This window comes from Alosa pseudoharengus, unplaced genomic scaffold, assembly GCF_046254945.1.
Source record: "Alosa pseudoharengus isolate Yale_2024_CS ecotype anadromous, Long Island Sound unplaced genomic scaffold, YU_APseudo_1.1 YU_APseudo_1.1_scf_20, whole genome shotgun sequence".
NCBI lineage: Eukaryota > Metazoa > Chordata > Actinopteri > Clupeiformes > Clupeidae > Alosa > Alosa pseudoharengus.
This window is the reverse complement of record NW_027468664.1, coordinates 2,002,826-2,028,285: the sequence shown is the minus strand read 5'-3', so window position 1 is coordinate 2,028,285 and position 25,460 is coordinate 2,002,826. Positions and strand designations below refer to the sequence as shown.

Genomic DNA, 25,460 nt, shown 5'->3' with positions numbered 1-25,460 from the left:
GCCTACACACACACACACACACACACACATACACATACACAAACTCACTGATACCAGCTCCTTTGTGTATGCACATACACACAAATGTATACGCACACATACTATACAAACACACACACACACATCTAACGTGTTGACACACACACACACAGGGTTAGGTGGGTGAGTGGGGTTCATGCAGTGAGGATCTGCACATGATTGGTGTGTTTTAGGGTTAGACGGTTGTGTGACCCCTAGACACCTTCACCATCATCATCATCATCATCATCACCATCATCATCATCATCATAAGGAGCCTGCAGCTCTGCCCCCCACCTCCAGGGGGCAGTACTAAAACCCTTAGAAGGCTGTTCTCAACTATACTGGCCCTCCCGGAAGGGACCAGAAACCAGTATAGTTGCAGCAAGCAGATTACCTTACCTTCCTATCCCAGTGATCATCCCCACAGGGCCTCACACACACACACACACACGCACACAGAGGGCAAAATAATAGACAACATGAGCAACTGATTGAAAGAAACAAAAGCAGATTGAACAGAAGTGGAAGTGGAGGAGGAAAGCAGGCTCCCTTACGGCATTCTAAGGGTCAACATGTGCACTCTGTGTCCCAGTGACAAACAGACATTAATGAAAGCAAATAAAGAAATAAATACACAACAATTAAGTTGTAATTAAAAAGAAATAATTACAGAAATGAAAAACAACAGAAAGCTTTCGAATCTGTTTTTATTTTCCAGAGAGTCTTGTGAGACATGATCATCACCTGAGAGATGTGAGCGTGAGACATGATCAACACCTGAGAGATGTGTGTGTGTGTGTGTGTGTGTGTGTGTGGGTCTGTTTTAACCGTCTCCAGCCCAGCGCTCGTGGCGCTACACATAACAAAGCCGTTATTTAGATTACACACACACACACTACGCTGTGTGTCCTAGAGCAGAGAGGGGCCTGCCCACACCCCACGTTTGCGCTGTATGCTGGTGTGTGTTTGCTCATACAAATCCCAGGAGGTCTGCCCGCCGCGTGGACGAACGCTGTTAAAGTCGCCTGCTACTTAACTCCACTGCCGCTTCACTCGGCTGCCGCTTAACTCTTAACTCGGCTGCCGTTTAACTCGGCTGCCGTTTAACTCGGCTGCCGCTAAACTCTTAACTCGGCTGCCGTTTAACTCGGCTGCCGCTAAACTCTTAACTCGGCTGCCGTTTAACTCGGCTGCCGTTTAACTCGGCTGCCGCTAAACTCTTAACTCGGCTGCCGTTTAACTCGGCTGCCGCTTAACTCTTAACTCGGCTGCCGCTTAACTCGGCTGCCGTTTAACTCTTAACTCGGCTGTCGTTTAACTCGGCTGCCGCTAAACTCGGCTGCCGTTTAACTCTTAACTCGGCTGCCGTTTAACTTCGCCGCTCGACTTTGAGAATCCTGTGATGTTGCTTTTGAGAGTCTGTGTGAAGAGCTCATGTGTATGAGTGAGTGTGTGTGTGTGATGATGTTGGAGTTTTGAGAATCTGGCCGCAGAGCTTGTGTGTGTGTGATGCTAAACACACACACTTACTGGACATGACTGGTCATGAGAGCGCAGCGGTGGAGTTCGTGTTGTCATGGCGACTATGGATTTGTATGTCCAGTCTGAGCAGGCCCAGATGTAGGCTCTATTAGAAGTGCAAACACACACATCTGACATATGGCTGCATATGAGCATACGCACAAACCACTACTTACGCCTTCTACACACACCACGCTGGGGACCACACCTGGAGGAGTGGGGTGTGTGTAGCGCAGGAGTCCCAACCCTCCGCTCTGAGGCGCCTACAGCTACACACACACACTGTGCTCAGCTTAGCTCCACCAGGGGTCAACACACACACACACACACACACACACACACACACACACACACACACACACACACACACACACACACACACACACACACACACACACACACACACACACACACACACACACACACGCTTACAACCCATCTCGTCTAACGAGCTCCATGATTGTTAAAGGGGAAATTCGGTGTAAAATGGATTTTGGATATGCTTAGCATGATAACGAGTTCGAACGTTCGTAGGGGAGCAAAAAAGCTCTGATCTGATGCATTCTAAACTAGCCTGTCGGCGCCATCTTGAAACACAGATCTCACGTGTTTTTGACGGAAGCACTTTAGAGTAAGTATTTCCGTCAAAAAAACGCGAGATCTGTGCTGTTGTGACTTAACTGCATACAGACCTTTTTAATAAACTATCTTTACATTTCCAAAGTTGTCAATGCCTCGTTTTTATATGTTAGGACCCTCATTATACTACCAAAGAAGTTGCAGGCTACTTTGAGCCTTGTAAATGGTTAAAAATTAGCGACCTTTTTACCATGAGAAAAGCCCAATCGCTACCAGTGCTAGCATTTTGGAAGCATCGGCTAAAAACAGACTAGTTTAGAATGAATTAGTGTTTTTTTTGCTTCCCAATGAACGTCATGCTAAGCATATCCATAATCTATTTCACATTGGATTTCCCCTTTAATTCACTAGAGAGAGAGTTCAGCTTGTTTGTGTGTGAGTGTGAGTGTGTGTGTGTGTGTGCGTGCGTGTGACCCCTGTCCAGAGCTAAGCGAGCTCAGTGCTCTAGACACCGACTGGAGACGATTAAAAACCACAACCAGAGACAGATACTCAATCACGGAACTCAGAGAGGATTGTGGGGGATTGGGGCTGGGTGGGGGTTGGGTGGGGGTGGGGTGGGGAGGGGTGGGGTGGGTGGGTCGGGACAGGTACAGGTGTGTCTCAGTACCAGTACCAGGGAGGAGCCGTGCGGGGGCTGGTGGTGCAAGAGGTCGGCGTGGCGAGCCCAGCCGCAGTGGAGCAGGCTGCCCAGCGGGGGGTGCACTCCCGGAGTGTCCGACAGCAGCAGGAAGGCCGGCTGGCTGGGGGGGTGTCCGTCCAGAGGGGCGGCGACGGCGGCGGCCTCGTAGGAGGCGTACGGGATGGCCTGGGCGGCCGAGGCGTCGAGCGAGGGCCAGTGAGGGTGAGGCGGCGGGGACAGGAAGTCGCCGGTGGCGTCCGGCGAGGCAAGGGAGTCGCTGAGCGGGTCGAGGTCAGGCTCGGGGCTGCGCTCCTTCAGGCCGTGCAGCAGCAGGTTGCCGGGCGGCAGCGGCATCTCGGGGCTCACGTAGCAGGACAGCTCCTCGGTGACGGGCTGCAGACGCCCGCCGCTGGCCCCGCCTCCACAAGCACCGGCCGCCTCGTCCAGACTCAGCTCCATGGAGCCGCGGCGCGGCCGGTACAGACGGGACGCCAGCAGAGCCGTCGCCGACCCCGAGGTGTCACTCGCCAGACCGTGCAGCGCGTGGAAGTCAAACACACCCCCGGGGGAGGGGCCAGGGGTCGTCTCCATGGCGCCAGCCACCGTCAGCAGAGGCGGGGCGGAGTGGGAGAACGAGTGCGGCTGATAGGTGGCTTCCTGTGTGGGCGTGGCTGTGGGAGGAGCCGAGGAGGGCGCCTGCTGTTGTTGCTGCTGCTGATGGAGTTGTTGTTGTTGTTGCTGCTGCTGCTGCTGCTGCTGATGGAGCTGTTGTTGTTGTTGTTGTTGCTGCTGCTGCTGCTGATGGAGCTGTTGCGCCCCCTGGTGGCTGGCGTGTGGCTGCGGGGGTGCGGGGCTGTGCGTCATGCGCAGGTGGGCCTGCAGGGGGTGCAGGTACGAGGGCGGCTGCTCGTAGCCCAGTCCGGCGGCGGCTACCGCCTGCATCTGCTGGTGGAAGCTGAGCTGGCTGAGCGGGTGAGCGGCCGCCGCGAGTGCGGGGTAGCCGCCGTACGCTAGCGCCTCGAAGTGATCGAGCAGCGCCGCCTGGTTGAGGCTGAGCCTCCGCACCGTGTCCTCCTGCTGCAGCGGCCGGTAGAGCGCAGCGTCCAGGCCCTCGGGGTGCAGGCTGCTGCCGTAGGCGCGGTAGACGGGCTGGAAGTGGCGTGTGTGCGCCTCCAGGATGGACGTGCTCTTGCGGCGCTGCGACAGCCCCTTGGGGGGCGGGGGGTGGCATGGGGGCGGGGAGAAGGAGACCGGACGCTCCGGGTGGACGCCGGGCGGGTAAAAGAGGTGCGAGGTCTCCATGGAGACGAGAGGAGGTGCGGACACGACTGACGCTCCAACGCCGGCCAACGCGTGACTCACAGACTGCGGCTGCGGCAACAATAAGATCACAGAGCAACTTTAAAGAGAAGAGCATCGCCATAGAGAGAGAGAGAGAGAGAGAGAGAGAGAGAGAGAGAGGAATCACAGAGCAACTTTAAAGAGAAGAGCATCACCATAGAGACAGAGACAGAGAGAGAGAGAGAGAGGGATGGAGAGAAAAAGGAATCACAGAGTAACTTTAAAGAGAAGAGCATCACCATAGAGACAGAGACGGAGAGAGAGAGTGGGAGAGAGAGAGAGGGATGGAGAGAGAAAGGGATCACAGAGCAACTTTAAAGAGAAGAGCATCGCCATAGAAACAGAGAGAGAGAGAGAGAGGGAGAGGGATGGATAGAGAGAGGGATCACAGAGCAACTTTAAAGAGAAGAGCATCGCCGCCATAGAGACAGAGAGAGAGAGAGAGGGATGAAGAGAGAAAGGGATCACAGAGCAACTTTAAAGACATACAGAGAAGAGCATCGCCATAGAGACAGACAGAGAGAGAGAGGGATGAGAGGGATGGAGAGAGGGAGGGATGGAGAGAGAAAGGGATGGAGAGAAAGAGAAAGAGAGAGGAATGGAGAGATTTAGAGTTGCATATTCATCACCAGTAGAAATACATCAATCCCACAAGAAAGAGTGGAACTATAAGTCCCCTTGTGACAATACTGAAGACTGGAGAGGGCAGAAGAGTGTGTGTGTGTGTGTGTGTGTGTGTGTGTGTGTGTGGGTGTATGAGACAGGCAGAGATGACAGCTTTGAGGAGGAGGAGGAGCTAAATACAGCCGAGTCAGACAGAGGGGCGGAGACATGACTGCGCTATCTGATGATGTCATAGCTGAGCGCCACTGCACAGCTGGCTTGGCCACTTTCTGATGATGTCATAGCTGAGCGCCACAGCACAGCTGGCTTGGCCACTTTCTGATGATGTCATAGCTGAGCACCACAGCACAGCTGGCTTGGGCACCTTCTGATGATGTCATAGCTGAGCGCCACAGATCTGTCCCAGGGTCAGTCTGTGGTGGTCGAGAGGCAGAACAGGAAGTGACATCATGAGACAGCAGCAGTATGGTCTCAGGATGGGGGGGGGGGGGGGGTGCACTCGGTCTGTATTTAGCGCGAGCCCAGGACAACTGCCGGGAGCCACACACACACACCCTTGCACACAGACACACACAGACACACACACACACACACACACACACACACACACACACACACTTATACACACACAGACAACCACCTGAATAAGGATCTAAGTGCTGAAACTCCTAAACTTCCTGGCCTGTAGCTGCAAATTGAACACACACACACACACAACCCTTCCTGCGAGAACAGAACACAAGCACGAGGTGCAGATGGAGGGCTATTAAATGACCCCAACATACTCTGCAGTTTTAGGAATGACAGAGAGAGAGAGTGAGAGGCCCAGTCTACACAGCTGCAGGTAGCTTTAGACCGCTAACCTGCACAGAAGGACAGGAACACACACACACACACACACACACACACACACAGGCTCTGGGCTTAAAGAGCATGAGGCTGCTTTTAAAGGAATTAGCTACAATCTCATTATGGGGCCAAGTCCACTTTCCCAGCTGAAGCTAAAGCTGCTGCACTGGGCCCAACCCAACTGCATACTGCACTCTCACTCCCTCACTCTCTCCTCTCCTCCACTCCCTCACTCCATCCCTCTCTCCTCTCCTCCACTCCCTCACTCCATCACTCTCTCCTCTCCTCCACTCCCTCACTCTCTCCTCTCCTCCACTCCCTCACTCCATCACTCTCTCCTCTCCTCCACTCCCTCACTCTCTCCTCTCCTCCACTCCCTCACTCTCTCCTCTCCTCCACTCCCTCACTCCATCACTCTCTCCTCTCCTCCACTCCCTCACTCTCTCCTCTCCTCCACTCATTCTCTCCCACTCAGTCCATCACTCTCTCCTCTCCTCCATCTAGGAGTCTCTATCCTCCACTCCCTCTCTCCTCTCCTCCATCTCTAAATCTCTCTCCTCCTCCATCTCTAAATCTCTCTCCTCCATCTCTAAATCTCTCTCCTCATCTCATCCATCTCTAAATCTCTCTCCTCCTCTCCTCTCCTCTATCTCTAAATCCATCTCCTCCATCTCTAAATCTCTCTCCTCCTCTCCTCTCCTCTATCTTAAATCTCTCTCCTCCTCTCCTCCATCTCTAAATCTCCTCTTCTCCGCTCCTCAGTCTCTAGATCTCTCTCCTCCTCTCCACTCCTCTGTCTCTAGATCTCTCCTCCTCTCCTCCGTCTCTAAATCTCTCTCCTCCTCTCCTCCATCTCTAAATCTCGCTCATCCTCTCCTCTGTCTCTAGATCTCTCTCCTCCTCTCCACTCCTTCGTCTCTAGATCTCTCTCCTCCACTCTTCCGTCTCTAGATCTCTCTCCTCCTCTCCTCTGTCTCTAGATCTCGCTCCTCCTCTCCTCTGTCTCTAGATCTCTCTCCTCCTCTCCACTCCTCCGTCTCTAGATCTCTCTCCTCTCCTCCGTCTCTAGATCTCTCTCCTCTCCTCCGTCTCTAGATCTCTCTCCTCCTCTCCTTCGTCTCTAGATCTCTCTCCTCCTCTCTCCTCCTCTCCGCTCTGCTCCTGTTTCAGGTGGCTGTATTGTGGGGTCTGTGGCGCGTGGCAGTGCCCTGGGTCACCCCTAGGGGGCATAGTGACGTACGGGGCTGGCGAACAGGGCCGGCAGGCTGCCGCGTCTGGGCCGTGTGCGTGGAGGGGCCGACTGCAGGGGCAGCACGCTCTCCAGCGCTTTGGACAGCCGCCGCGCAAACGTCTCGCCGTCACCACGGCTACCGCCACCGTCAGGGGGGGACTGCAGGGGCGGGGGGGTGCTGGGGGCCCGGGGGGGGCAGGACAGGAAGTGCGGGGGGGCAGAGTGCACGCAGGGCACGCAAACGGACATGCTACGGCCACGACGTACAGCTGGAGGATGCTGCGAAGCGGAGGAACAGCACATTAACACACACACACAGATAAACACACACACACACACACAGATAAACACAGATAAACACACACACAAAATATACACACACAGATAAACAGTCTACACATACAGATATAAAACACACACACACATAAATATACAATTTACACACACACTCATACCAACAGAAGTATTTAGTCCAGTTCACACAAAAAATGAACAATACACACACACAAAAACAGATGAATACACATAACACACACACTCTCTTCACACACACATAAACACACTCCTCCCCTACACACTAGACAAACACAAACAACACAAACAACTCACAGGAACGAGGGATCAGAGACACTGAGATGGGGAGAGAAAAGGAGGGATCAGAGACACTGAGATGGAGAGAGAGAACGAGGGATCAGAGACACTGAGATGGAGAGAGAGAACGAGGGATCAGAGACACTGAGATGGAGAGAGAGAACGAGGGATCAGAGACACTGAGATGGAGAGAGAAAAGGAGGGATCAGAGACACTGAGATGGAAAGAGAGAACGAGGGATCAGAGACACTGAGATGGAGAGAGAGAAGGAGGGATCAGAGACACTGAGATGGAGAGAGAGAAGGAGGGATCAGTGACACAGAGAAGGGAAGAGCAACAGCTTGTTAGATCACTAATGTCAATCGACGCAAGAGTGCGATTGGTTGTTAGATCACTATTGTCAATCGACGGAAGAGTGTGATTGGTTGTTAGATCACTATTGTCAATCGACGCAAGAGTGTGATTGGTTGTTAGATCACTATTGTCAATCGACGCAAGAGTGTGATTGGTTGTTAGATCACTATTGTCAATCGACGCAAGAGTGTGATTGGTTGTTAGATCACTATTGTCAATCGACGCAAGAGTGTGATTGGTTGTTAGATCACTATTGTCAATCGACGCAAGAGTGTGATTGGTTGTTAGAAGCACCGCTTGATTTCAGCCATTAACACAAGAGAGTGGAGAAGCTCCAGACTGATTAGAGCTCCAGTGCTGCTGGAGGCTGGGGAGAAGGAAGTCCAGGAGGGGTCAACTCAGCGCGCCGCTAGCGGTTAGCCTTTAGCAGGTTAGAGGGGTCAAGCTGGAGGTCAGGGGTCAAGCTGGAGGTCAGGGGGAAAAAGGAGAGCTCAGATTGGGCAGACTACTCGTCACGCTCAACACAGCGAGCCCAGGCTGGTAGAGTGCCAATGGTGGACAAGCACTTCTGGGTCAGGGGTCAGAAAAGCATCTGACTGAACAGCACATGAGTCAGTTCTAACAGAGAGAAACCATACAGGTCACTCTGCATGTTCTAGTCTCTTAGAACATGAACCTTCACCAGAGCAGAACCCTGGTTACATCTTACAATAACCAAAGCAGCATTAGTTCAGAAAGAACTACACTCTAGAATAGCTACTGAGATTAACCGCAGAGAAAGAGAGAGAGAGTGAGAGGAGAGAGGGAGAGAGAGAGGGAGAGAGAGAGAGAGGGAGAGAGAGAGAGAGGGAGAGGGAGAGGGAGAGAGACAGGAAGACTTTACCTGGGAAGTCAACAGATACTTTAATGACAATATACAACTCATTGGGAGCAAATAATAAAACAAACAAATGACAAAAAGACAAAACTGATAAACAAAAGAGGATCTGCACAGACAGACTGCCTTCAGTTTCTCTCCATATATGGAGTGGGCGGGGCTTATCTGTGACATCACTGGCAGTGGTAATGTAGTTGCTATGGAGACATGCTCAATAGAAGGGCCTGGCGAGGTCATGTGACTTGGCCAAGGCAAGTGGGAGGAGAAACTGATGGCTGTCTGTTTGCATTGCATCATGGGTACAATACATCAGAAAAAACATGATCAAAAACAAACAATAAATAACAGCACAACTAATAAACAAATGAGAAGGCAACAGTGGCCAGTAACAGAAGAAGTGATCTCGTCTAACAGGGGGGTGGGGTCAGAGGTGCTTTACCATGGCAGCAGGTAGACTAGTGTGGACGGGGCCACGGGCCGACTGTGGAGCTGGAACAGGTGAGCGGTTCTCCTGGCATGCAGCAGCCATCATCACACACCTGCTGTGTGTGTGTGTGTGTGTGTGTGTGTGTGTGTGTGTGTGTGTGTGTGTGTGGACAGGAGCTTACTCCGGAGGATGAGGCCCTGAAGTGACCATGGTCCACTCCAGCGTAAGCTGCCGTCTGATCCGGCGTCTCCGTGCAGTAGGCAAGGAACACACTCCGTGGTGGAGTGAGTGTGTGTGTTAACGCATGCAACCACTCCAAACCCACGAGGCCCCCCTCCATGCATCCAGGACCCCCCTCCCTCACACACCCCCCCAAGGCTGTGCACAGGCCCCCTAGTCTAAACTTAGCTCTCACACACACACAACACTGACCAGTGGAGCTCACACACCTCCTGACTGACCTCAACATCTCCACCTTTTCACCCAACACTCAGCTTCATAACCCAATACTCAGCTTCATAACCCAATACTAACCCAATACTCAGCTACATAACCCAATACATAACCCAATACTCAGCTTCATAACCCAATACTCAGCTTCATAACCCAACACTCAGCCTCATAACCCAATACTCAGCTACATAACCCAATACTAACCCAATACCCAGCTTCATAACCCACTACTCAGCTACATAACCCAACACTCAGCTTCATAACCCAACACTCAGCTTCATAACCCAATACTCAGCTTCATAACCCAACACTCAGCTTCATAACCCAATACTCAGCAGCTTTATAACCCAATACTCAGCTTCATAACCCAACACTCAGCTTTATAACCCAATACTCAGCTTCATAACCTAATACCCATGTTTAACAAGTGTGTGCGTGATTAAATTAAACTCTTTCACTCAAAATAGCTACCAGTAAGACATACTAGAGAGCACACACACCTGCTGCTCAGGTGTGCCCTGGTCTGATGAGCCTAATTAGACACACTGGTCTGGATGAGCCAGACTCACCTGCTCAGGTGAGCCCACACCTGTGGCATCCGGTGGCCCTGACCTGTGCACAGCGCCCTAACACCCGCCCCTCACACAGGAGCTCACTCACCATTGGCTGCTGCGCGTAGGCCGCGTGCTGCTGGGCCAGCAGCGATTGGCTGTGCGGGGCAGAGGAGGGCGGGAACGAGCCCTGTGGTTGGCCAGATCCCTGCTGGGGGGCGGGGACAGCGCTGTAGGACATGGCCTGACCCAAGTGCGCGTCAGAGAAGATGGACGAACCCTGACCGCTGTCTGCAGCACCCTCCACTGGGAGAGAGAGAGAGGGAGAGGAAGAGAGGGAGAGAGGAAGAGAGAGAGAGGGAGAGAGAGAGAGGAAGAGAGGGAGAGAGAGGAAGAGAGGGAGAGAGAGAGAGGAAGAGAGGGAGAGAGGAAGAGAGGGAGGAAGAGGAAGAGAGGGAGAGAGGAAGAGAGAGAGAGGAAGAGAGGGAGAGAGAGAGGAAGAGAGGGAGAGAGAGAGAGGAAGAGAGGGAGAGAGAGAGGGAGAGAGGGAGGAAGAGGAAGAGAGGGAGAGAGAGGAAGAGAGGGAGAGAGAGAGAGGAAGAGAGGGAGAGAGAGAGGAAGAGAGGGAGAGAGGAAGAGAGGAAGAGAGAGAGGAAGAGAGGGAGAGGAAGAGAGGGAGAGAGAGAGGAAGAGAGGAAGAGGAAGAGAGGGAGAGAGGGAGAGAGAGGAAGAGGAAGAGAAGGAGAGAGAGAGAGGAAGAGAGGGAGAGAGAGAGGGAGAGAGGGAGAGAGAGAGGAAGAGAGGGAGGAAGAGGAAGAGAGGGAGAGAGGAAGAGAGAGAGAGGAAGAGAGGGAGAGAGAGAGGAAGAGAGGGAGAGAGAGAGAGGAAGAGAGGGAGAGAGAGAGGAAGAGAGGGAGGAAGAGGAAGAGAGGGAGAGAGGAAGAGAGGGAGAGAGAGAGAGGAAGAGAGGGAGAGAGAGAGGAAGAGAGGGAGAGAGAGAGAGGAAGAGAGGGAGAGAGAGAGGGAGAGAGAGAGAGGAAGAGAGGGAGAGAGAGAGGAAGAGAGGGAGAGAGAGAGAGGAAGAGAGGGAGAGAGAGAGAGGAAGAGAGGGAGAGAGAGAGGAAGAGAGGGAGAGAGAGAGAGGAAGAGAGGGAGAGAGAGAGGAAGAGAGGGAGAGGAAGAGAGGGAGAGAGAGAGAGGAAGAGAGGAAGAGAGGGAGAGAGAGAGGAAGAGAGAGAGGGAAGAGAGAGGGAAGAGAGAGGAAGGGGGGGATTGAATGATCGGCTGAGTGTGTGTAGTGTGTGTGTGTGCATGATGTGTGTGTGTGTTGGTGTATACTTGTTGGTTGTGTTGGTGTGGTGTGAGTTTGTTGGTGTGTGTGTGTGGTGTGGGGTGGGTTGGTGTGGGGTGTGTGTGTGTGTGTGGTGTGTGTTGGTGTGGTGTGTGTTGGTGTGTGGTGTGTGTGTGTGTGTACGTACAGGTCATGGAGATGTTGGGTTGCTGGTACAGCAGCTGCAGCTGCTGTTGTTGTTGTTGTTGCTGCAGCTGCAACTCGTGTTCCGACTCCTCCGGTTCTGCCGGACCCTGCTGCCCTGCTGCTGCTGCTGCTGCCGGCTGGTTCTGGTTCTGGTTCCGCTGGGCCTCCAGCTGGGCCTCCCGCACCTGCTTGCGCTGCTCTCTCTTGCGCAAGATCAGAGACACGCGGTCCTTGATGGCCTTCGCCATCGTCTTGTGGTCGCCATCACACACATAGCCAGAGTCCACCTGCACCACACACACACACACACACACACACAGAGAGTCAGGCGCGCGCACGCACCTATGCACATACAAACACACACCTCACACACACACACACACAGCCAGAGTACACCTGCATCACACACACACAGAATACAGTCAGGTGCACGCACACACGCACAGCCAGAGTCCACCTGCATCACACAGCACACACACACAGAATACAGTCAGGCACGCACACACACATCTCACACACACACCTCACACACACACAGAATACAGTCAGGCACGCACACACACACATCTCACACACACACCTCACACACACACACCTCACACACACACACAGAATACAGTCAGGCACGCACACACACACATCTCACACACACACCTCACACACACACCTCACACACACACAGAATACAGTCAGGCACGCACACACACACATCTCACACACACACCTCACTCACACACCTCACACACACACAGAATACAGTCAGGCACGCACACACACACACCTCACACACACACACCTCACACACACACACCTCACACACACACAGAATACAGTCAGGCACGCACACACACACACCTCACAAACACACCTCACACACACACAGAATACAGTCAGGGACGCACACACACACATCTCACACACACACCTCACACACACACCTCACACACACACCTCACACACACACAGAATACAGTCAGGCACGCACACACACACACCTCACACACACACACCTCACACACACACAGAATACAGTCAGGCACGCACACACCTCACACACACAGCTCTCACACACACAGAATACAGTCAGGCACGCATACACACACACACCTCACACATACACAGAATTAGAGCCCGACCGATAAAGGATTTTGAAGGCCGATACCGATACAAATATTTGTTGATTTAAAAATCCGATATTCCGATATATCGGCCGATATATATATATTTTTTTTTTCAGAAACGCGCAACAAAACATTAACAGATTTCCCTAACATTAGTTATTTGTAGTTATTTATGAGTATTGACTAAAAGAATATGATAATGCATTTCAAAAACAAACTTGTTTATTTTTAAATAATATTGTCACAGTGGAACAGAGGAACATCAAAATATATTAAAGTTCTGATAAATAAAATGTATAAAAATAGAAACTTAACAAGTTTCATAAATATAACTTTAAACTAAGACTTAACAATTACAAAAAATAATGATGACATTATTACTATCATCATCATTTGTATTATCATTAAACAAGATAAAGGTCACTCTTAAATGTTTGAGTGTGCGTGTGTAATAATTAGTCACTATTGCCTTATAAGCTACCTTATAATTACAATGTCAGCTTGCTTATCCCTTTACCTGCACTTTTAAAATTATTTCCATCAAGCTACATCAAACCATTTTCAATCATCAGTTGCTGCCTGCCTTCTAAAACCTACTATTTAGTGATCTAAATCCATTATGTAACTCTGCTGCGGCTGAACGACAGTCCGAAGCGCACACTTGGCGTCATTGGATTTCACACACGTGTAAAAGAAAAGCTAACTTTTATGCACAAGCTACGTTTTGCACAAGCTACGTTTGATACTTTTTCTCTATGTCTAAATGTTCACTCCTCTCACGTCTAATTTACATTTTACAATGCAGGGACTGTAACTAGGCTACAGATATACTAGTAATAAATCATTACTTTATTTAGGCAGAATAAGTTCGTTGTGGTTTTCAAGCTCATTAATGTTAACGTTAGCGGTCTTCCACTGATATTCATAGCATTAGCTAGCTTTGTGGTTAGCTAGTCTATGATGAGCCCTAATTTAGCAATGGATAACGTCATACTGCAAATTGTAAAACATACGCTTTCAAAATAACAGGCCGGGGAGAGATGATACGTCTCACTGCTATAACTGTCACGCTATTAAAGAAATACATCTTCAGTCACATTGTCAAAAGTTAAAAGGACAGACAGTCAACTACACTGTAACAACGTAACGTAATTACTAGCTAATTCCGCTTCACTCTCGGCTTATTTAACAGCAGCAAAACTGGACATTGTTTTCACGAATTTTGTCATGCTTATTTGAGTTAAGAGAACTGATGGGGATGTTATTTTAATTGTTATTTCAAGCAATGTACATTATGTCTCGTGACCAAATCACCATGAACACACTTCACTGATGATCTCACTCGCGGATAACTGGTTCTCTCTGCCCGACTCTGGCTGGATCACCAGGTTGCAGGATGTGTGGCGCGTTATACACGAGTGTTGCCAGCAGGGACGGTGTAGAGTGCCCTCTGGTGGACAAACTATACAACGGCAACACTCATGACATGGTTGAAGGGTGTTTCGTCCGTTTTTATTTTATTTTTAAAATATTAATTTATCGGCCATTATAAATGCCGATACCGATAGTTTGGAAAATGCCTAATCGGTCGGGCTCTACACAGAATACATTCAGGCACGCACACACACACACACCTCACACACACACATAGAATACAGTCAGGCACGCACACACACACACCTCACACACACACCGAATACAGTCAGGCACGCACACACACCTCACACACACCTGACACACACCTCACACACACACAGAATACAGTCAGGCACGCACACACACACACACCTCACACACACACAGAATACAGTCAGGCACGCACACACACACACCTCACACACACACCTCACACACACACAGAATACAGTCAGGCACGCACACACCCACACCTCACAAACACACCTCACACACACACAGAATACAGTCAGGCACGCACACACCCACATCTCACACACACACCTCACACAGACACACAGAATACAGTCAGGCACGCACACACACACACACACCTCACACACACACAGAATACAGTCAGGCACGCACACACACACACCTCACACACATAGCCATAGACCATCTGCAGCGCATACACAGAGGAGGGGTGTGTGCATGTGCGTGTGTGTCTTAGAGCACAGGCAGGAAGCAAAAGCAAGGACATCTTTTTATGGGGGCGTTCAACATGGCGGCCATCTTTCCCGTTTTCTGTGAGAACTTCCAGTTGAGCACTAATCCATTGTGATGCATTGAAATAAAAACACTGACTTAGAAGCTGCGGTTCTGTAATGACTTTTTTTCTTGAATCAAAGCCTAAACAAAGTTCATAGCCCATCTTGGGTGGCACATCTCATCTACCCACTCCGTAGGGGTGCATAGCCAATCTTGGGTGGCACATCTCATCTACCCACTCCGTAGGGGTGCATAGCCCATCTTGGGTGGCACATATCATCTACCCACAATAGCCCTGGGTGGCGAAGTACCATGTTGCCATCTGACCTCCTGATGGTATTGCCCCATCTTCTTCTGCTGCGCTCTCTCAAAGGAACTAGCCGAGCGGAACTAGCTAACGAGCCGGAACTAGCCGAGCGGAACTAGCTAAGGAGCCGGAACTAGCCGAGCGGAACTAGCTAACGAGCCGGAACTAGCTTAGCAGAACTAGCCGAGCGGAACTAGCTAACGAGCCGGAACTAGCTGAGCAGAAATAGCCGAGCGGAACTAGCTAACGAGCCGGAACTAGCCGAACGGAACTAGCTAACGAGCTGGAAATAGCAGAGCGGAAGAAAATCCATTTCTAAAATGGGCGTAGCGGAATATGGTGAATATAAGCTCATCTCAACATACTGTATGTTACAGTGGGTCAATGATCTTAATCCACACACACACACACACACACACACACACACACACACACACACACACCCACAGGTACTGTACATCTTGTGTCCTCACCATTTCTTGGGCCACATCTTCAGGCACGTCCTTGTTGAGGTCGAAGGAGAACTCGATGGCCTCGTTGTCCTTGTACTTGCCCTTGAGCTTGCGGACGTCTTCAATACGCAGCCACAGCTTGATGGCAATCATCTCCCCATCATCCTCCTCGGCCAGCTCCACCCTCACACCAGTCTCCTCCTGGAAGAAGGCATGGTTCAGCAGGATGTGGATGGAGTACCTGTGGGGGGAGGGAGGGATGGAGAGAGAGGGGGGGGGGGGGTCAAGAATTTACAATAAAATGTCAAACCCATTTGTGAAAATTGAATAAAACCCTCATGGCCTTTTAAGAGGGCAGGCAATACAATGGAGTCCAGTGAGGGTTAGGAGAAAGTGGAGCAAAGACCGCATGTGTACACACACACACACACACACACACTCTTAAAGAACACAGACACTTACAAGCACACACCCGTACAAACTCACACACATAGACACACAGCCATGTGCCAATAACAGCAGTCTTTCAGGCCAGATGACCTCCATCACATCTCGAACGACCGTTCAACACACACACACGCACACACACACGCACACACACATGCTGGCAGGTCACTGAGTAAAAAACAACCCTGCATCAATGTGTCCCCTGTCCAGTGCCCTGAGATTGATGACCCTCTAAACTCAAGCCTCATGCGTCAAGATGCCGACTGGAACAGCCAAAGACAAGAATAGACCGGCAGTTCTTAGAAATCACGAACACACTTCACAAAACTACATTTGTCAACCTACTGCAGAACAACAATACTTTTCTAGGACTCTCCAACCTACTGCAGAACACCACTTAAGGACTCAATCAGGCTTCTAGAACCTCACAGACACAAAGTGGAGCTCAGACAGGCTTCTAGAACCTCAAGGACACAAAGTGGAGCTCAGACAGGCTTCTAGAACCTCAAAGACACAAAATGGAGCTATACAAACAATTTTTTACAGTCTATGGGTCTGTTCGAAACGGGTAAAGTTGCTGCCTTTTAAGATATCTAACTGGGGAGCAAGGCAGCAAGTGCGGTTCGAAACTGAAAAAACTAATTTTGCTGCCTTCTAAGATACCTTAGAATTCCCAAATAGCGGTCATTTTTGGAGGGAACATCGATGCACAATTCATGCTCCCTCCTACCCATAATCCCTTGCGGCAACATCTGAAACAGCTGTGAAAGGTAAACAAACATGGCGGATGACATCGGTAATGGCTGCTGAATCTGTTTAAAATGTCATTTGTGTGACCTTATTTTGCTTAGATTTGTTGATTTGAGATGAGAAATAAACAATTTACTATCTGATTATGCCATTGTTGTAACCTTTAATATCGTCTGGTCTGATATATCTGCCGTCCATAAAACTAATTTATACCGTTAAACTAAATAAGCTTACGTAAGCTAGCAGGCTAACGTCAGGCCTTTGCTAACGTCATACCGTAGTGTTAACCAAAGATTCTAGAGTTTTTAAAAGATGCATTTAATTCATTTAATAATTAAGTCATGTCTAGTAAGACAGCTCTCTATGTAGGGAGGGAGCAAAGTCATGTCTAGTAAGACAGCTCTCTATGTAGGGAGGGAGCAAAGTCATGTCTAGTGAGACAGCTCTCTATGTAGCGAGGGAGCAGGCAGCTATCTTCCGTTTCAAACAGACCCTATGAGTGGAGCTCAGACAGGATTCTAGAACCTCACAGACACAGAGTGGAGCTCAGACATGATTCTAGAACCTCACAGACACAGAGTGGAGCTCAGACAGGATTCTAGAACCTCACAGACACAGAGTGGAGCTCAGACAGGATTATAGAACCTCACAGACACAAAGGGCTTTTCTCAATATGCGTTCTTTTCTATACTTGTGTTCTCATGAACTTGAAAATCGTTCTGAAACGTCATCAATCACCGCCGAAGTACTGTTCCAATTCACAAGTTCGCATTTATTCAAGAACGCATAAAATTCCCGGAAGTATTCTCGAATCGTTGGTTTTATCAAGGATGCATCGGGTGGTGACTTGGTGGCTTGAAGATTCCACAATGCATTACGTCAGCTCAGCCGTGACACTCACATAAGAGAAATGGCAGCATTGATACATAATTGGCCTACCTATCATAATTGCTGCTACAATCCGATCCATGTATAGGCTATAAACGGTAGGCTAGGCCTCACAACTAACGTTAATCATAACTGTCACTTAAACTGCGAACTTCAAACGTTGTTCCCGCCATCGGCAAGTGAATATATTGTTATTAATATTTAATTTAAAAAAAATCAATGAGAAACAAACTTAAACAAGCTGGTGAATTATATATTTTATTGTAAATGTCAGAAATACTGGGTAGACCAATAGAGCAATAGGTAAATGATTCTAGAACCCATGACATCTCCCTGCTTCCATTCCACAAAGTCTCCAGACTAAATCTGAGCAGCATGTGCAGATGTTGGGGAAACAAGCGAGCATGTCAGCTCAGCTGTGTGGTGGGAAGCAAGCGAGCATGTCAGCTCAGATGTGGCAGCCAGCTGTGTGGTGGGAAACAAGAGCACGACTCTTTCACGCCTGACGTGAGGGTCAGTCAGCACGCCGCATGACCAGGGTCACAGAGCACAGTACAGCCACTGGACATTCAGCTGCTGTAGTGACCAACACACACACACACCACGCAGGCAGGTCAATGAGTAACAAACTGCATCAATGTGTCCCCTGTCCAGTGCCCTGAGATTGATGTCTTGTGTAGAGAGGTTGAATTCCACGGCCCTAAGATGCCATGAGCTCCAATACGGAGATCCCGCAGAGCCAGGGAGCCGGTCAGATGTTTCCAATAGGAAGTATGGGGCCATGCTGGCTGCACGAGCGCTGGCTGGTAAACATCCTCCAGCGTCCATCTCAGGGTTTCTGCCCCTGTGTGTGTGTGTGTGTGTGTGTGTGTGTGTGTGTGTGTGTGTGTGTGTGTGTGTGTGTGTGTGTTTCTGCCCCTGTGTGTGTGTGTGTGTGTGTTCTGCCCCTGTGTGTCTGTGTGTGTGTGTGTGTGTTCTGCCCCTGTGTGCGTGTGTCTGTGTGTGTTTTTCTGCCCCTGTGTGTGTGTGTGTGTGTGTGTGTGTTCTGCCCCTGTGTGTGTGTGTGTGTGTGTCTGTGTGTGTGTGTTTCTGCCCCTGTGTGTGTGTGTGTGTGTGTGTGTGTTTCTGCCCCTGTGTGTGTGTGTGTGTGTGTGTGTGTGTGTGTGTGTTTCTGCCCCTGTGTGTGTGTGTGTGTGTGTGTGTGTGTGTGTGTGTGTGTGTGTGTTTCTGCCCCTGTGTGTGTGTGTGTGTGTGTGTGTGTTTCTGGGAAAAAGAGGAATTCGATTGAGTGTATCCTCTCCTGACATCAGCATGTGATCAGTCCTCTCATCAAAGTCTTCATTAGATTACATACTGGCATAATAATAACAGGGAAAAAGCCCTGGAGATGCAAACACTCACACACACACACCCGCACGCACACACACAATCTCCCAGGCAGTGTGCTCTGATGCAGTATTGTGTAACAGAGCTCTTGGTGGCTTCAGCTTATTACTGAGCTTCATCAGCGAAACATCATACCCTGCTTAAACTTACAGCACACACGCACAATCCGCTCTTGCCTTCACACACACACACGCCGCCCTCTTGCCTTCACACACACACACACACACACACACACCGCCCTCTTGCCTTCATACACACACACACACACACACACACACACACACCGCCATCTTGCCTTCACACACACACACACACACACAATCCGCTCTCTTGCCTTCACACACACACACACACACACACACACACACACCGCCCTCTTGCCTTCATACACACACACACACACACACACACACACACACACACACAAGCCGCTCTCTTGCCTTCACACACACACACATTAGAGTAGACACAGGAAACAGGGTTAGCGTGCACACACACAAACACAATCCACTCTCTTGCTTTCACACACACACACACCGCAGAAGCTTCCAGACTTTCTCCTTTAACAATCCAACACACACACACTACAGTAGACACAGGAAACAGGGTTAGCGCACACACACAAACAGTCATACACACACACACACACACACACACAATCCGCTCTCTTGCCTTGACACACACAAGTACACACACTGTAGAAGCTTCCAGACTTTCTCTTTTAACAATACACACACACACAGAGCAACGTCTCCAACACACACACACACACACAGCAACATCCCCAACACAAAACCAATCCAACTCTCACACACACACAACAGAGAGCAAATATAAGATCACTGCACTTATGCAGACGCACACACACAGGCGCGCGCACACACGCACGCACACACACACACACACACACACACACACACGTTGTAGGTCTATCCTGCATGGGGAGAGCTGTGTTAATTAAACAGCTTAACGAATTTAACAAGCTTAACGAGTACACAGTCTGCTCAAGGAGGCTGCAGAGTCAGAGATCAAGCTGTGGTCAGTGTAGAGAGCAAGAAAACACTGTGTGTGTGTGTGTGTGTGTGTGTGTATGTGTGTGTATGTGTATGGATGTGTATGGATGTGTGTGTGTGTGTGTGTGTGTGTGTGTGTGTGTTGAAGGGAGTGTGTGTGTGTGTGTGTGTGTTGGAGGGAGTGTGTGTGTGTGTGTGTATGGATGTGTGTGTATGTGTATGAATGTGTATGGATGTGTGTGTGTGTGTGTGTGTGTGTGTTGAAGGGAGTGTGTGTGTGTGTGTGTGTGTTGGAGGGAGTGTGTGTGTGTGTGTGTGTGTTGGAGGGAGTGTGTGTGTGTGTGTGTGTGTGTGTGTGTGTGTGTGTGTGTGTGTGTTGGAGGGAGTGTGTGTGTGTTGGAGGGAGGGAGTGTGTGTGTGTGTGTGTGTGTGTGTGTGTGTGTGTGTGTTTGTGAGAGTGTTGGAGAGCAGGTGGTCTTAGCAGAGTAAGCGGGCACATTTCTTAATGAACACAAAGCAAGAGTCTGCCAGAAACTTAATCATACAAACTCACAAACAAACTCCTCATTACACTTCATTAGCTCACCTGTGATTAAGGAGCCTCTAATGTGAGTGTGTGTGTGTGTGTGTGTGTGTGTGTAAACGTGTGTACAGTATGTGTGTGTATGAATGTGTATGGATGTATGTGTGTGTATGAATGTGTATGGATGTATGTGTGTGTGTGAGTGTGTATGGATGTGTGTGTGTGTGTATGAATGAGTATGGATGTATGTGTGTGTGTGTGTGTGCAAACATGTATGTATGTGTGTGTTAGGGCTTTGACTTTTGCCCAAAAATCATATTCGAAGTTCGTTTGTTTATTAATATTAAAATTCAAATATATTCGAATATGTATTAATAATATTTTAACAATTAAATGTCTTCAGGAAGACCGATATTGGTATTAAACTTAAGTTCTATATGTTCTGTCCACCAGAGGGCAGTGTATCAGTCAATGTCAATAGACTACGTGCACGAAAGGCTAAGTATTTATGCGTGTGTTAAAATTTTTATTATTGAGCATAGGGCTGGGCGATAAAACGATAGCGATATGTATCGCAATAGACATGTAATCGATATATCAATAAAAAATATGTTCGATAGAACATTCATAATTAAAAGCAACACACACCTCCTGCCTTACGTTGTCCATAATTAAATAGGCTAAATATATCTTGAATTGTAGTATGTCAAACTCTACCAGAGTAGGCGATAGAAGTAGGCCTACCTCAACACAGACTCTCCTTGCCCCGTGCACTCTCTCTCTCTCCCTCTCAACAGGCGCATCCCTCCTCAGCATGCCCATGTAATCCAAACATTAATCGTGCAAGACTGGCTAAATTGCTATTAAATCCGGTTAGCATCATTAGCACGCTGCACGAATTTGTTCAAAACTGTTGCATTCAAATTGACTGCTAAATTCTAATCATCTCAATCCCGATGCAAATGGAAAAGTATTTTCCAAGACTCAAACGGGCCTGTCTCAAGGAGAAAAAGTATTCATTTGAAACTTAACACACGTGGGGAAACTGAACAGTCTAACCCAGGGGTTCCCAAACTTTTCAACCCGCGACCCCCAAAATAACCGTGTCAGAGACTGGCGACCCCCACTATCCCTGGATGTGACTCAAAAAATAAAATAAAATGTGCGCACCGGCCATACGCACTAGGCTTATCCAAACACGGGCTTAACGACAACACAAAAGAACAGAGCAGCCTGTTATGATTTTACATATAGAACTTTACTATATGATAAAAGCAGAATACCTTAGTCAAAAAATAATATCCATGAGTGCACATTATTGCTGTCATGTGCAAACTTAACTTTGAAACATTACTTTAATTTCCATTTTAAAGCAACACCAAAGCACTTTTCCTGTCGCACGCACGCTTTTTTATCCAGCACTGGCTTTGGAAAAAACGATGTCTACAGACAAGGTAGAGTACGTTGCATGATTTTTTGAAAGTATAATGTATTGCGACATCAGAAGCAAGTCAAATTTGTAGTTTCTTATGTCTCATTCCATCGAACTACAGATCCGCTACCCGATCTGGCAAACTTGCAGTGCGGTTATAGCCGATAGAGGGTCGCGAAGAGAATGCAGAAGTGCCGTTCACCCTGTTACGAGTTGATGATTTTGGAAACAATATTTTAATGTACAAACAATTCTTTGGTGTTGCTTTAACAGAAGAATATCTCAGTCAGGGTAATATCCACAAACTGTTGTAAACATATGTACATTGTTGCTGCGGAAATTTTCATTTTGGCAACTACGTTTCAGCGTTAATCTCATCTAATGAGATGGATGCGCGCTATGCGCGGAACACAGCAAGTCCATTCTTGGTTTAATTGTGGAGACGGCCACACGGAGATCATCCTCCACATTTAGACGCGATCTGTATTTGTTTTTAATATATGTCAGTGCAAAGAACGGCGTCAGTACGTCCATCGCGGCCTTGGATAGCTGTGGATATTCCCTCTCGACTGAAATCCAGAACTCAGCAAGCGTCTTGGAATTAAAATCTGTCTTTAAAGTGCGGTCACATGACAGCTCAACCAGTGCGTCCTCCATGCCGGCTGACAGATGACTTGCGGTGGTTACAGTGAATGGTGATCTTATCCAGTCATAATTTTTCATAATTTTATTTTTTCCAAATGTATTTGATTTATGGAAATCATTTCGCGACCCACCCCTCGCCGTCGCGCGACCCCCACTTTGGGAACCCCTGGTCTAACCCATACAAGAGAGCATCTAGGCCATACATGGGCAACATCCGGCCCGCGGGCTTTCCCTGACCGGCCAAGGTAAGGTCCGTGAAAGAACAATAGTCAAGAGCCTAGCATAGAGATAATGCATACATATCAATATCGTTGTTTTTATTTTGAAAGCGGCTGCTATTTGTACGCCCATACATACGACGTAAACACCCTCACTGATGTGCTGGTGAATAGAATTTATGCTTCTGCGTCGACACAATGCAGTTGCCTTTACGTCGGCGTAAACCTTTCAAAGTTTTGTGTCTCTTATGTCTGCGTCGCTCACCACCGCAAAGGTTGTTAGAACGAACTCCTACTGCTGCTCGTTGGCGATACGAAGTGTTCATTTCAAAACGTTACTGGCAGATAGACAGTTTACAATCGGATAACCCCGTAATTGTAACCAAAATATGTCTGAGTTTATTTGCAAAGCTTATGTTAGCGAACTAGTATGATGCTACTACCCACAGGTTGCTTGAAGCAGCCGGCTCAACACACAGAGCGAGTTCACCAATCACAGTTATGTGCATAAAGTTAAAGCAAAAACATAGCCTACATTTTTAAAATAGTTTTCTTTGTGAATGTTGATTAACTAATGACAGCCTACTATTGTCTGCTCCACATTTTCGTAGTCTAATTCTGCATAGAGTTAATTTAATGATGAAATATTGCTGAGTGTTGATGAAATGGTGGCACAGGCCTATCGGTTGTACTGACTCCTTCACATTTTCATGACCTAGCCTAATTATATAGATATAGATGTAGTACTTTTTTATATCAGTCTTTGAAAACTGAAAAAAATGTCAATGTCAAAAAATCATTTTCGAGAATGAGGATTAAATACTGGACATAGATTAAATATTGCTGTTTTTCCTTTGTCTCCCTCACATTTTCATCTGTTCTTACGACTAGTAAACAAAACCATATGATTTACTTAATGTTATACAAGAACAGAATAGAATTGAACAGAATTGAGTTCAGACTTGAGTTCGGTATTTTGAGTCCGGCCCTCCTCAACAGTCCCAGTTTGTCATGTGGCCCCTTGGGGAAATTAGTCGCCCACCCCTGGTCTAACCAGTAGACTATGATAAACTAGCAGATTAAGCTAACGTTACTTTGTTTACAATATTTCCAGGCATTCAACCAGTGCTGCTTTTCATTCAGACTTATCTGCACATTTATTTATTTGAGTGTTTTTCATGATTGTGTTGCCATTTCTTTTCCCTGTTTGCTTTGATTGATATCTGAGATGATTTAAAATCAGAGGAAGGTTAAGTTTAAAATAAAAGTGTCTATTATGTCTATGTGTGAGCTCACTAAGCACGAACCAGCCAGGATGCTAACCTACAGGAGCCCAGATGACCAATAATAGCCTTGCTAATGAGCTCGCGATTTTACTTCACCAGGCGTGAAAAAAAACCTCAGAATCTGAATTGAAAACAACGTTTACAACCAAATACATTTATAGAAATTACCTCCATAGGCTACAGGTTCGAATATTAAGAGATCCCTAAAATTCGTTCGAATATCTTTAATTTTTAAAATAATCTAATTATATTCGAATAACGAAGTTCGGAGTCAAAGCCCTAGTGCAGGGGTGGGCAACTAATTTCCCCAAGGGGCCACATGACAAACTGGGACTGTTGAGGAGGGCCGGACCCAAAATACCGAACTCAAGTCTGAACTCAATTCTGTCCAATTCTATTCTGTTCTTGTATAACATTAAGTAAATCATATGGTTTTGTTTACTACTCGTAAGAACAGATGAAAATGTGAGGGAGACAAAGGAAAAACAGCAATATTTAATCTATGTCCAGTATTTAATCCTCATTCTCGAAAAAGATTTTTTGACATTTACATTTTTTTTTTCAGTTTTCAAAGACTGATATAAAAAAGTACTACAATATCTATATAATTAGGCTAGGCCATGAAAATGTGAAGGAGTCAGTACAACCATAGGCCTGTACCACCATTTCATCAACACTCAGCAATATTTCATCATTAAATCATTACGATCATTAAATTAACTCTATGCAGAATTGGACTATGAAAATGTGGAGCAGACAATAGTAGGCGGTCATTAGTTAATCAACATGCACAAAGAAAACTATTTTAAAAATGTAGGCTATGTTTTTGCTTTAACTTTATGCAGAAAACTGTGATTGGTCAACTCGCCCTGTGTGCTGCTTCAAGCAACCTGTGGGTAGTAGCATCATACTAGTTCGCTAACATAAGCTTTGCAAATAAACTCAGACATATTTTGGTTACAATGACGGGGTTATCCGAATGTACACTATCTATCTGCCAGTAACGTTTTGAAATTAACACTTCGTATCACCAACAAACAGCAGGAGTTCGTTCTGACAACCTTTGCGGTGGTGAGCGACGCAGACATAAGACACAAAACTTTGAAAGGTTTACGCCGACTTAAAGGCAACTGCATTGTGTCGACGCAGAAGCATAAATTCTATTCACCAGCACAATTCAGTGAGGGTGTTTACATCGTATGCATCCACGCACAAATGTATGGGCGTACAAATAGCAGTCGCTTTCAA

The 25,460-nt window shown here is 48.0% G+C and overlaps 1 protein-coding gene across 1 annotated transcript in view; it reads right to left on the bottom strand.

Moving 5' to 3' along the window:
- The window catches only part of wnk1b (WNK lysine deficient protein kinase 1b), a gene marked incomplete in the record, with an annotated part of 170,545 nt that overhangs the window by 52,181 nt on the left and 92,904 nt on the right, over positions 1-25,460 (bottom strand). Inside the window, 3 exon segments of the mRNA XM_076296205.1 lie at positions 10,211-10,407; positions 11,580-11,865; positions 15,646-15,865. Of these exon segments, the coding sequence (XP_076152320.1) occupies positions 10,211-10,407; positions 11,580-11,865; positions 15,646-15,865 (703 nt within the window).